Source organism: Desmodus rotundus, chromosome 7 (genome assembly GCF_022682495.2).
Source record: "Desmodus rotundus isolate HL8 chromosome 7, HLdesRot8A.1, whole genome shotgun sequence".
Classification (NCBI taxonomy): domain Eukaryota; kingdom Metazoa; phylum Chordata; class Mammalia; order Chiroptera; family Phyllostomidae; genus Desmodus; species Desmodus rotundus.
The window spans coordinates 76,464,603-76,479,349 of NC_071393.1; the positions used below are offsets into that span (position 1 = coordinate 76,464,603).

General features: G+C 34.8%; 1 protein-coding gene across 1 annotated transcript in view; it reads right to left on the reverse strand.

The window, feature by feature from the left end:
* UBR1 (ubiquitin protein ligase E3 component n-recognin 1) overlaps nucleotides 1–14,747 on the reverse strand; it is a 127,291-nt gene that overhangs the window by 55,118 nt on the left and 57,426 nt on the right. Inside the window, exons 20-22 of the mRNA XM_024568473.4 lie at nucleotides 8,939–9,002; nucleotides 6,693–6,817; nucleotides 832–884 (exon numbers count right to left, since the gene is read on the reverse strand). Coding sequence (XP_024424241.2) covers nucleotides 832–884; nucleotides 6,693–6,817; nucleotides 8,939–9,002 — 242 coding nt within the window. The remainder of the gene's footprint in view (nucleotides 1–831; nucleotides 885–6,692; nucleotides 6,818–8,938; nucleotides 9,003–14,747) is intronic.

The window sequence follows — 14,747 nt, forward strand, 5'->3', positions numbered from 1 at the left end:
AGTTCAAAATCATCGCCTTAGGACAATTGCTGCATACCATTTTTTCTGTATATGTGTGTATGAGGAAACATTTCCAAATTGAATTAAAATATGTAAATTTAAAATTGGTTATGTATCAAATCTGCTCCAGGTTCACTAACAATTCTTTTTAAAAACAAACAAAAAACAACAAAACAAAAATAAACATGCTAAAGTCTAAAATTAATACATAAAATGAAAATTTTTAAAATAAATTTAACAGAATAAAATTTCTAGAATAAATAACTCATGCCCTGGCCAGGTGGCTCAGTTGGTTGCAGCTTCATCCTGTGCACCAAAAGGCTGCGGGTTCAATTCCTGGTCAGGGCACATACCTATGTTGCTGGATTGATCCCCAGTCAGGGTGTGTATGGGAGGCAACCAATCAATGTTTCTCTCTCACATTGATGTTTCTCTTATGTATATCTCTCTCCCTTCCTCTCTCTCTAAAAATAACATCAATAAAAAAAAATCCTCCAGTGAGGATTTTAAAAAAGAAAAAAAAAGCATTTATAAAATAAGTTAAGTCACGATTTAGTTGATGGGAGAGACTATGGAAAAGGTTTCTTTATTATGTACTAAGTCACTAAATATCACACATACAGGTATTTCTCATTCACCTGCACAAAACAGTCACTTCTTCAACAAATGTGTACTAAGTGCCTACGGTCTGTCCCTTGTTCTCCTTCTAATCGGTACTCTATTCTTGTTCTTAGGAGTTCAGACAAGAACTTCAGAACTTCTACATTGTATCCAAAGTACAAAAACAAAGTTCCTCTACTTTCAGAATAAGTATAACCATTAAGTACTTACTTAAATGTGGCCACTTTGTTTATGACATTCTCTAAGCCAGTTTCATTATTTTCCTGTTGAAACAATATTTTTGTCATTTTTACCTTCATATAATGACTTTTTCTTTCCTTACTATGAAATAAAATACATTTTCAATAACATTCCTGAAGTACTTTATACACAATAAATAAAAGATCAATTTCCAACATAAAATATTAGTTCAAGTCCTGGCTGGTGTGGGTCAGTGGAATGAGCCCTGGCCTGTGAAACAATGTGACGTCGGTTCAATTCCCAGTCAGGGCGCATGTCTAGGTTGTGAGCCAGGGGCCCAGGATGGGGCACGGGAGAGGCAACCAAACATTAATGTTTCTCTCCCTCTCTTTCTCCCTCCCTTCCCCTCTGTCTAAAAATAAATAAATAAAATCTTTAAAACAAATTAGTTCTAACCAAATCAGCTTTGTTTGGAGGGAACAATTTCTTAACAGAGGTAAGACCTATGTATAAACTGCTTAGGAATTTTGTCTAAGTCTGCTTTCAAATGCATGTATACACACAATCAATAGTTCAAAGATAAGAACTTATTTTTACATGGTATGTTCATAACCCAAACCATTTAAGAACATGCCCTTGATGTACTAATTCCTAAAATCATGGTAACAAAATAGGGTCTATAGCAAAACACTTATGTAGATGTCCAAATGTATTCTGTCTTCTGCAATTATATTATATATATTTTTCCTAATTGGCCTGAACATTTCTTTGAACAAGGATTTTTTAAACATTTTTACTATATTTTACTGATTATGCAATTAAAGTTGTCCCATTTTTTTCCTTCCCTTTATTCCCCTCTGTCCTGTACCCCCCTACCACCAGCATTTCCTACCTTAGTTCATGTCCATGGGTCTTACATATAAGTTCTTTGGCTTCCCCATTTCCTATACTATTCTTAACCTCCCCGTTTATTTTGTATCTACTATTTATGCTTCTTATTCCCTGTACCTTCCCTCCCCCATTCTCCCCTTTTCCCCGACCATTGTTAACCCTCCATGTGATCTCCATTTCTGTGATTCTGTTCCTGTTCTAGTAGTTTGCTTAGTTCTTGTTTTTGTTTTTTAGGTTCAGCTGTTGATAGTTGTGAGTTTGTTGTCATTTTACTGTTCATGGTTTTGATCTTCTTTTTCTTAGGTAAGTCCCTTTAACATTTCATATAATAAGAGCTTGGTGATGATGAACTCCTTTAACTTTACTTTATCTGGGAAGCACTTTATCTGCCCTTCCATTCTAAATGATAGCTTTGCTGCATAGCGTAATCTTGGATGTAGGTCCTTGCCTTTCATGACTTCAAATTCTTCTTTCCAGTCACTTCTTCACTATAAGATTTCTTTTGAGAAATCAGCTGACAGTCATGGGAACTCCTTTGTAGGTAACCGTCTCCTTTTCTCTGGATGCTTTTAAGATTCTCTCCTTGTTTTTAATCTTGAGTAATATAAGTACAATGTGCCTTGGTGTATGCTTCCTTGGGTCGAACTTCTTGGGGACTCTCTGAGCTTCCTAGACTTCCTGGAAGTCTATTTCCTTTTCCTAACTAGGGAAGTTCCCCTTCATTATTTTTTCAAATAAGTTTTCAATTTCTTACTCCTCCTCTACTCCTTCTGGCACCTTTATGACTCTGATGTTAGAACATTTAAAGATGTCCCGGAGGTTCCTAGGCCTCTCCTCGTTTTTTTTGAATTCTTATTTCTTCATTCTGTTCTGGTTGAATGCTTATTTCTTCCTTATGGTCCAAATCATTGATTTGAGTTCAAGTTTCCTTTCCTTCACTGTTGGTTTCTGGTATATTTGCTTTATTTCATTTTGCATAGCCTTCATTTCTTCCTCTATTTTGCAGCCATACTCAACCATTTCTGTGAGCACCCTGACTACCAGTGTTTTGAACTCTGAATGTAATAGGTTGGCTATTTGTTCCTTGCTTAGTTTTTTTCCTGGAGTTTGGATCTGTTCATTCATTTGGGCCATATGTCTTTGTTTTGGTGCACCTATTATGTTATAAGGGGCAGAGCCTTAGGTATTTGCCAGGGCGGGGCAAGCCACTTTATTGGGTTGTAGCGCTATTTGTGGGAGAGGGGTCCGAGAGGGAACAATGCTGCTTGCTCTGCTTTTATCCTACTTTCAGTCACTTCCTCCAAAACCCACAAGCAAATTGGGTCTTTCTGGTGCTGATTCTCAGGTGGTTGGGATTGTGTATGCTCTAGGACCCTGTGGGTCTCTCCAACAAACCCTCCTGCGAGGCTGGGAGTTTCTTCTGCCACCACAACCCCCGCAGATTTTTACAGCCAGAAGGTTTTAGGATTTCTTTTCCCATGCTGGAACTCTCAGTTACGTGGTCTGTCTCAATCCCCAGATGTTCCTCCTAGTTTATCCACATGCAAATGTGGGACTGCCAGCTGCCGCCTTGCTGCACATCCTCTCTGTCCCAGCTGCCCCTCTCCACCCTTCCTACCAGTCTAGATGAATGTTTCTTCTTTAATTCCTTGGTTGTCAGACTTCCATACAGTTCGATTTTGGGGCAGTTCTGGTTGTTTTTTGTTTTTACATTTGTTGTTGTCCTTATTTTGGTTGTGTGAGGAGGCAAAGTGTATCTACCTATGCCTCCATCTTGGCCAAAATGAACAAGGATTTATTTTTTTTATTGTTGTTCAAGTACGGTTTTCTGCCTTTTCCCTCCACCCCAGCCCAACCTCCCACCCCTCCCTACCTCCCTCCCGTTTCCACACCCCCATTATTGTCTATGTATCCTTCATAATTGTTCCTGCAAACCCTTCACCCTTTTCACCTTAAATTCTCTCCCCTCTGCCCTCTGTTCACTATTGGCCTGCTCTCAAGTTCAGTGTCTTTGGTTATATTTTGCTTGTTTGTTTTGTTGATTAGGTTCCTGTTAAAGGTGAGATCATATGGTATTTCTCTTTCACCACCTGGCTTGTTTCACTTAGCATAATGCTTTCCAGTTCCGTCCATGCTGTCGCAAAAGGTAGGAGCTCCTTCTTTCTTTCTGCTGCATAGAATTCCATTGTGTAAATGTGCCAGTTTTTTGATCCATTCATTTGCTGATGGGCACCTAGGTAGCTTCCAGCACTTGGCTATTGTAAATTGTGCTGCTATGAACATTGGAGTGCATAGGTTCTTTTGGATTGGTGTTTCAGGGTTCTTAGGGTATAATCCTAGCAGTGGAATTGCCAGGTCAAAAGGCAGATCCATTTTTAGTTTTCTGAGGAAATTCCATACTGTTTTCCATAGTGGTTGTACCAGTCTGCAATCCCACCAACAGTGCACTAAGGTTCCCTTTTCTCCACAACCTCTCCAACAATTGAACAAGGAATTTTTAATGAAGTAATTAAAAATCATGATAAGGACCTAGTCAAGACTAATCTAAGATTATAGACTCCTACAGTCTTTCAAAAATTAAGAAAGACTCCTTAGCCCTGGCTGGGTGGCACTGTCCTATATATCAAAATGTTGCAGGTTCAATCCCTGATTGAGTTGCAACAGATAGATGTTTCTCTCTCACATTGATGTTTCTGTCTCTCTCCCTCCATCCCACTTTCCCCCTCTTCTTCTCTCTCTAAAATCAATAAGCCTATCCTGGAGTGAGGATTAAAAAAAAAAAAAAGATTCCTTTAAAAATAAATACTTGGGCCCCGGCTGGTGTGGCTTAGTGGATTGAGTCCCAACCTGCAAACCAACCTGCCTGGTTCAATTCCCAGGCAGGGCACATGCCTGGGTTGTGGGCCAGGTCCCCAGTAGGGGGCATGCAAGAGGTAACCACACACTGATGTTTCTCTCCCTCTCTTTCTTCCTCCTTTCCCCTCTTTCTAAAAATAAATAAATAAAATCTTTAAAAAAAAATACACACACACACACACACACACACTTGGGGTAAGCAGTGAAAGGTTAGGTATACCTTAAAGCTTTTTTATTTCTTTAAAACGTATTGCATGTATATTAATAGTAGTATGTGAAATTACACAGTTATATATTTTAAAATTTTAAATATTCACTTATCTTAATATATATTCGAAAAAAATCAAGAACATCAAGCCTACTATTTCACTGCTATTACTGCTTAGAAGGATGCTAAGGAAAATGCAAGTAATGTATTTTGCCCTGTATAATGTGCACTTTTTTGCTCAAATTTTTGAGGGAAAAATAAGGATGCGTGTTATACATTGGAAGTACTACTTCCGTATCTATATAAATGTTTTTAATTCTTTTATTTATGCCTATGAGCTAAAAGTGTAACTCTAGAAAGCAGTAACAATATACATATGCAAAATAGTACCTTGGAATATGATAATCAGTTTTGTTTTGTAAATATGAATAAATAAATAAATTGAATTTAAAAATTAAGACTAAAGATTTTTTTTCTGAAAGTCTGCGCCAAAAACAGTGGGTGTGCATAACACATGGGAGCACATTATACATGGCAAAATACAGTTAAATTGATTTTAAAATTCATAATTATAAAATTGGTGAATGGATATGCAATAATTATACAAGTGATATGCCAAATGGTTACAGTTTAAGAATTAGTTAACAATGAAACTAGAACTAGACTTATCAGGGTGATCACTTTGTAAGGTATATAAATGTCTAATCACTATGTTGTACACGTAAAACTAATATAATATTGTATGTCACCAGTAATTGAAAAATAAATTAATTTTTTTAAATGAGGCTGGAAAAAGATACATGACCAATAGTCCAAGCTTATCTCTATTCTACTTCTCTGGATAGCCCTGATAGTACAGACAAGTTTAATTTTCTTTTAAGAATCATTGTTCTAATTCATAATTAAATCTCAAGGGAAAAAATATGAGATTCATAACCTTTACAACTATTATTTAAATACCAGTATATACAGAAAACATAAATATCACCCATGGCAGCCATGAAAATGTACCCTGCAGATCTCCAATTAGAGGAAATAAGTGATACCACTACAGGCCCACTCTGGGAGACATGGGAAGGCATCTAAAGAGAGCTTCCCAAAGGAGAAAAAAACTAACAGAGTTCATCATCACCAAACCGTTATTATATGACTTATTTAAGAACAAGAAGATGATCAAAAAATGAGAGTGGAGTATGGGGGAATAGGTGAAGAGGTGAGGGGATTAAGAAGTACAAATAGGTAGTTACAGAATAGCCATGGGGATGTAAAGTACAGTATAGGAAATGGAGTAGCCAAAGAACTTATATGCATGACCTATGGACATGGACAAAGGTGTGGGGATTGCCTAAGGGAGTTGGGGGTGCTGGGTGGAGGGGGGCAGAGGGGGAAAAATTGGGACAACCACAATAGCATAATCAATAAAATATAATTAAAAACAAAAACAAAAGACCCTTCTTTAGGCTCTCCAGCAGTCTAGGACACATCTACCTACATTCCTTACCTCTTTACTTCACCTGGAGTCAGACTCAAATCACACACAGTATGATGGTCTGCATACCCTGGCCTTTGGAAGCTTCCTCACCCCTTCCTCTCCTAAGCACTGTTCCTAATAAAATCTTCAATGTTTTGTCTTGACATCTGCTTCTCAGAAGATCCAAATAATCTCAGTATTTCAGATAGCCCCCACTATCTGAAATTTATTATAGTTTTTTTGCTTTAATATGTCTCCTAAATAGCCAGAATATCTCTAATATGTTTCCTAATGCCCAAAAGTCCAAAGTTAAGTTTATACCACTATAGAATGAATGGTGATAGTTTCACTGCATAATTTGCTAAACAACTTTTCCTAAAACTTCAAAGTAGCTTCCAATTAAAAAAAAGAAAAAAAACTATACCATTTTGAGGTGAATGAAGTAAAAAAGAAAATTGGTCTTACATTCTCGGGTAAATTTTTGGCAATGGCACTGTGTGGCATGGGTTCAATACAAAGCAAGTGAATAATTTCTCTCATTGTGACCTCTTCTTTGGTCACATTTCCCACTCCAGGTACGTAACGCTCTCCTAATACAAACAATGAAAAAAAAGTAAAACAATTCATTGCTTTCTATTTAAATCTCCTCCCACCTCTTGGTGGGAGCACTTATGCACAGAACACTGCATTAAACTAAGCCTATGAGAGAGGGACTATAAATTATTGGACATATTCCTAAAACTGAACAACAAATGTCTACTTGCAGAAAGGAGGAAGAAAAATGAAGAGATCTAAAAGACCCAGGCCTTCTCTTTCTTTTATACAAACACACATGTACACATACACATACTCACACATTATAAACAAGGCCCCTCAATTAAATTACTATGTGTTTCAAATCCAGAAAACAAGGCAGATGGCATTGAATGAGCAGTGGCCATCATTGAATAATAGCATTTCTTTCAAGATCTTCCTCAATTTTGTCTTAACTTGTTATTTAAGAAAGAACAAAGTGAAAACTAAAAAACAAAGTACTTAAAAATGTCTTTATGTATCAGGAATGACTGATGTTGCTAAAATGCTCACATGATCAGATTTCCATTTTCCGTCTCAATAAACTACCAAATGGACAGAGAAAATAGATAAATTAAAGAGAACTTCACTGATGTAATAATAGCATCTAACTCCCACTGCCTCAAGGCATAGAATACCTGGCCTTATAACACTACTATACTTTTCAATACTATAATATCATGTGTACAGAGTCCTATGGTATATACAAAGGTTTATTATGGTTTATTATGTAATATGGTTTATTACAAAGACAATAATCCTTTGCCTAACAGACTTGATTAATTCTACATATTAGCCAGGGAATGACTTTCTGTTAAATTTATTTCCAACAGATTCATTTCTCTTTATATTTGCAAAGCACTTTGTAATTTTCTTTCTTTTCTTTTCTTTCTTTCTTTTTTTTTTTTTTTAACAAAACAGTATCCCTTAGAACTATGGCATTAGAAGGAACCATAGATATCACAAAGATTACCTTCACATTTTAAAAATCAGGAATTTGAGACCTGAAGAATGTAAATGGCATGCTCTTGATAGTTGATAATAAGGCCAAGACTAGATCATCTGACTCCTAATCTGAACGTTTTTCTACTTTTTAATGTTTTCCCCATTACAAAATCAGAGATTATATACATACTTATTTTTTTAAGTTTTTAAAAATGTTGACTCCTGAAATTAATGAATTTAGGCATATAGCAAGTATTAACTAAAACTCAAATCACATAGGAGAAAAAATTCCAATAAAATATGAGTAAACACAATAAAAGTAAAATAATAGAATAAAGTAATAAAAATATAGAACAGAAAAATTACAGTATATTAGAAATTTTTTTATCAAACATTCCAAGAATAGAAAAAAATCCCCTCAAGCTTTTATAACTTCATAAAGTATATCACCAACTTTTAAAAATCTTTTACACATTTTAATTTGTCCATTTTTGTCATCAGTTGCTTATGGAATACTCTGGACTGGAACAGTTAGGGCCTGGAAGATGTGTATCTCACTTAGCAATGAGGCTTTCTACACTTCCAGCTGAGATGAGGAGCTAGTCCAGCACCTAACTCTGACAAACACGTAAAATGAGCCCATGTTTTTACATTTAGCGAATGGCTAGAATCCTCATTAGGAACTATTAATACAAAGCAGAGTCTGCTGCAGTAAAATAAGAAATGAGAATCATAATGAGTAGTCAAGGACTTTTACTTAGCTGGTAAAATCAATAGAGACCATAACATGGGACATACAGAAGTAAAAGTAGCCAATATTTTCACAAAGTAATTTAATACAGTGACACAATAAAATATATTTTACTTAGACCTATGTTACATTGAAATTTCATATATATAAAAAATGTTTAGCACTCAATGTATAGGTATTTTTCATCTACATTTCTATGATAATTATATCCCAGACCTCTATAAACAAGTCCAAACAATTACAAGTCAGATTTTGATAAGTAATAATGTAATAGTTGTGCTTTTTTTAAAAGATGGGTTTCTAAACATATTTATCACATCAGTCACATAAAAATTCTATGCTATATTGAGAGAAGAGTGAAATGATAAATCACAGCTCTTATCAATGTTCTCTCTAAATTAAAGTAACCCATGTCCTATTTCAAAACATGTTTTAATCTTACCCACAATATAGATGAGGACTTGAAGCATTTCTTCTATTAAAGTATTATATTGTTTAATCAAATCCTATAGAATCAATAAACAATAAATTAGTTGTATAAGAACCGAAAACTTTCATACAACATACATTTCTGGATCAGACTCATGGTCCCTCCAGTCCAGTACTTTCTTTCAGATCACAGCAACAGAAAATTATGAAATGAGTAATTCCCTTCGGACATCAAAATTAAAACAAGGCTTGTATGCCTGGCATGTAAAAGAACTTAATGACAACTGTTAAGTACTATTATTGTGTTAATTATTCCCCACAGAGCTTTAATTTAACTCAACAAACTACTTCTAATCTTTAACTTTTCCTCTACTACTGGCTTCCTTCTTACCTGGGTCGGTGAGGCAGAGACTTCAAATAGATACCAAACATATATGGTGAGAAAACCCTTCCCTAACATACCTCTCATTAAGCACTACTGTACATTAGATATTATTTTCACTAACTATAAAACATTAATAAAAAATTAACTTTGTATTTTATATCATACTCTTTAGCCCTTTACAAGTGACTTCTTATTTAAAAGAATTAATGTGATTCATAAATTCAAAGTAGTCAAGAGCTACTTTATAAGCTGGTATCAAATATTAAAACAATGAAGATGTGACAAAACTCCATGAGACAAATTATAAACTGTGAAAAGTGTAACAAATACAATAAATGAAGAATTTCCTTACTGAATAAGAAACATTTAGAAAAACAGAAAAAGGGCAAAGGACAGGATTGGATAATTCACTACCAGAAAGGGGAGAAGAAAGGCCAATAATCATGACAACATGGTCAACCTCACAGATAACTGCAATTTATAGTCAATGGGCAAAATCCAGCCAAAAGCCTGTTTGGTATGGCCCCAGTAGCTAGGAATGGTTTTACAGAAAAACATATGCCATCAATTGGGAACACCAATTCAGGGAATTGAACAATTCAGGTTCAATACAGGGAACACCAGTGTTGAGCCTCAATGAAGTAATATGTTTACAACAACAACAAAAATTTATTATTTTCATTAGTGGACTTGTATTACAAACTCTTAAACTCAATAATTATTATATTTTTAATTTCATTAATAAAAATTGTAGAAATTTATTTACTATTTGTTATACAAGTACCTACTACTTATACTCAATTTAGCTGCTTGAAGGTCAATTGGTATTATTGCTAAAAAGGAGAGATCAATTACTGCTTCACTAATTCTACCTTTATATGTAATTTAAGCATACTTTTTTGTGGTATAATTTTTGAAATTCATATTTATTCACTACATACATACATGTTTTCTCTTTTTTTGATTGTTGTTACTTTTCAAAGGAAAACTTTTTTGATTGTTTTTCAAGCCCAAATTTTTAGGCTGTTAGGCAGCTTGTTTTTGGTGGGTGCCAAATTACATGCAGCGTGGTGTTAAAAGGTAATTCATATCATCTAAATATATGCTTCACACCCAACACAGCAGCACCTTAATATGTAAAGCAAATCTTGATGGACATAAAGGGAGAACTTGACAAGAATACAGTCATAAATAGAAGATTTTAACACCCCATGGACATGAATGGATAGATCTTCCGGGCAGAAAATCAGTAAGAAAACAATGGCCTTAAATGATACACTAGATTAGATAGGTTTAATTGATATCTTCAAAGCATTTCACTCCAAGCAGCAGAATATCCATTATGTGCAAGTGCCCACGAAACATTTTCTAGAATAGACCACAAGTTAGAATGTAAAATAAGTCTCAATAAATTTAAGAAGACTGAAATCATATCAAGCATCTCCAACCACAATGGCATGAAACTAGTAATCAATCCCAAGGAAAAAAGTGAAAAACACACTAAGACATGGAGGCTAAATACCACGTTACTAAACAATGAATGGGTTAACAATTGGATCAAGAAAGAAATCAAAAGATACTTTGAAACAAATGAAAATGATAACATAACAACTCAAAATCTATGGGACACAGAGAAAGCAGTCTGAAGGGGAAATTCATAACATTACAGGCCAACCTCAAAAGACAAAAAAAAAATCTACCTTGACACTTAAAAGAAATAGAAAAGGTACAAAAAGCAAAGTCCAAAGTGAGTAAAAGATAAGAAATTATAAAGATCAGAGCAGAAATAAATGAAATAGAGTCTAAAAAAATATGAAAGATCAATGAAACCAAAAGCTGTTTCTTTTAAAAGATAAACAAAATTGACAAACCATTATTTTTTTATTTTATTTTTCACAGAGAGACAAGGGAAGGAGAAAGAGAGGGAAAGAAGTATTGATGTGAGATAGAAATGTTGATCAGTTGCCTTCCACATGCATCCTAAAACTTGGGACCAAACCAGCAACCCAGGCATGTGAATGGGAATTGAACCAGCAACCTTTCAGTTTGCAGGACAACCCCCAACAAACTAAGTCACACTAGACAGGGAAGTTTGACAAACCTTTAACCGGACTCATAAAGAAAAAAAGAGAGAGGACCCAAATAAATAAAATTAGAAATGAAAAAGGAGAAGTAACAATGCTAAGAAAATATTATGAACAACTAATGCTAATAAATTGGACAATCTGGGCAAAATGGATAAATTCCTACAAACATACAATTTTCCAAAACTGAATCAGGATGATTCAGAGAATCGGGACAAACAGATTACAACTGGTAAAATTGAAGCAGTAATAAAAAAAAGTTCCAACAAGCAAAAGCCCTGGAATGGATGGTTTCACAGGTTAATTTTACCAAACATTCAAAGAAGAACAACCATTTATCCTTCTCAAACTATTAGAAAAAATTCAAGAGGAGGGAAGACTCCCAAGCTCATTTTACGAGGCCAGCATTATCCTAATTTCAAAACCAGATGAAGACACTACAGAGCACTTGATAAAATCCAGCACCCACTTATGGTAAAAACTCTTAGCAAAGTGGGAAAAGCAGGAACATACCTCAATGTAATAATAAAGGCCATAATAAATATGGGAATATACCTCAATGTGATAAAGGAATATACCTCAACACAATAAAGGCCATATATGATAAACCTACTGGCAACATAATACTCAGTGGGCAGAAACTACAAGTGTTCCCCTTAAGATCGGGAACAAGACAGATGTCCACTTTTACCTCTCTTACCCAACATAGTACTGGAAGTCCTAGCCACATCAGTCAGACAAGAAGAAATAAAAGGCATCCAACTGGAAAGGAAGAAGTAAAACTGTCATTATTTGCATATGATATGATACTATATAAAGAGAACCCTAACGACTCCATCAAAAAACTACTAAAACTCATAAATGAATTCAGTAAAGTAGTAAAATACAAAATCCTGAAATCAGTTGCATTTTTTAACACCAATGAAGAACTATCAGAAAGGGAAATTAAGAAAACAATCCCATTCACAATTGCTTAAAATAAATTTAATAAAGGATGTAAAAGACCTATACTCCGAAAATTATAGGACACTAAAGAAAGAAATTGAAGAAGATACAAATATGTGAAAGCATATACTGTGCTCATGAATAGAAATAACTAGCATCATGAAAACATCCCTACTACCCAAAGCAACCTATAGATTCAGTGCAATTCCTATCAAGATACCAATGAAGTAGTTCATAGAACTACAACAAATATTCCAAAAATTTATATGAAACCACAAAACACCCTGAATAGCCACAACAATCTTGAGAAAAAAAGTCAAAGTTGGAGGAATCACACTACATGATATCAAACTATACTAAAAGACCATGGTAATCAAAACAGCATAGTATTGGCATAAAAACAGACATACAGATCAATGAAAAAGACTAGAAAGTCCATGAATAAACTCATGCCTTAATGGTCAATTAATATTTGACAAAGGAGGTAAAAACATACAATGTAGTAAAGATGGTCTATTCAATAAATAGTGTTGGGAAAACTGGACAGATATGTGCAAAAATAAATAAATAAATAAAACCAGACTACTTTCTTATGCCATACAAAAGAATAAACTCAAATGGATAAAAAACTTAAATGTTAGACTTGAAACCATAAAAATCCTAGAAAAAAACATAGGAAGTAAACTCTTGGACATGGCAATGTATTTTTTCCTGATACATCACCTTGGGCAAAGGAAAACAAAAGAAAAAGTAAACAAAAAGTAAACAAATGGGACTACATCAAACTAAAAAGTTTTTGCACAGCAAAGGAAACTATCAACAAAATAAAAAGACACCCACTGAATGGAAAAACATATTCACCAATGATACATCTGATAAGGGATTAATATTCAAAATTTATAAGGAATTTGTTAAACAACACCAAAAACAAAACAAAACAGAACAGTACAATTAAAAAATGGGCAAAAAACCTGAAGAGACACTTCTCCAAAGAGGCCAACAGACATATGTAAAGATGCTCAATGTCACTAATCATCAAAAAAAATGCAAATTAAAACCACGATGAGATATCACCTCACACCTGTCATTATGGCTATCATCAATAAATCAACAAACAAGTATTGGTGAGGACGTGTAGAAAGGGGAACCCTTTTGTACTGTTCGTGGAAATGCAGACTTAGTGCAGCCATGTGGAAAGCAGTATGGAGTTACCTCAAAAAATTATAAATGGAACTGCCTGATGACCCAGCAATTCCACTTATGGAATATATGCAAAGAAACCCTAAATGCTAATTCATATAAAACATATGCACCATTGTGTTTATTGCAGCATTATTTATAATAGCCAAGATATGGAAGCAGCCCAAGTGTCACCAGTAGATGAGTGGATAAAAATGCTGTGGTAAAGCCCTGGCCAGGTTGCTCAGTTGGTTAGAGTGTAATCCCAATACGCCAAGGTTGTGGGTTCAATCCCTGGTCAGAGCACATATGAGAAGCAACCAATGAATGTATAAATAAGTAAGACAACAGCTCTCTCTCTCTCTCTCTCTCTGTGGTACATTTACACAGAGGAATACTACTCAGCCATAAAAAAAAAAAAAGTGGGAGGGAATCTTATCTGGAGAATATTATGTTAAGTGAAATAAGCCAGTCAGAGAAAGACACGACCATATGATTTCACTCATATATGGAATCTAATAAACAAAATAATCTAAAAAACAAAATAGTAACAGACACCCAGATAGAGAACAGATTGACAGCTGTCAGAATGGAGGGGTGTTGCAAGACTGAGTAAAAATGGTGAAGGGATTAAAGGGAAAAAAAAAGAAAATTCACAGACAAGAGACAACATTATGGTGATTACCAGATGGAAAAGGGGTTGGGGGGTTGTAGAAGAAGGTTAGGGGGATAAATAATGATGGAAACAGACTTGTCTTAGAGTGGTAAACACACAGTATGATATACAGATGATGTATTCACCTGAAACCTATATTTTTATTAACCAATGTTACCCCAATAAATTGAATTTAAAAAGTGAATAAATGCTTCAATAAACACAATCTAGAAGAAAAAAAAAACAACCAGTGCCATTACAGATGTATATACTGCTAGAGAAAACTTACAATGGAGTAACTTTTCTGAGAGCAATCTGACAACATGTACAGGGTCTAGCAGAAGGCAGGCCTGTTTGAGTGTGGTTGGGAGGGTACGTGAATGTCTTGCACGAGATGGACAGCAATTTGAACGTTTGACCTAAAATGTTATATGGTGTGCTTGAGTGTGATATTGTTATGTTACAGAATTACATGCTTATGATGTCATAATAAAAAAGAGGTGTTATTTGTGCCGAACCCTATACTAAAGAGTCTTAAGAGTCTTAAAAAAAAGCACACTGTTTCCTCCAGCAA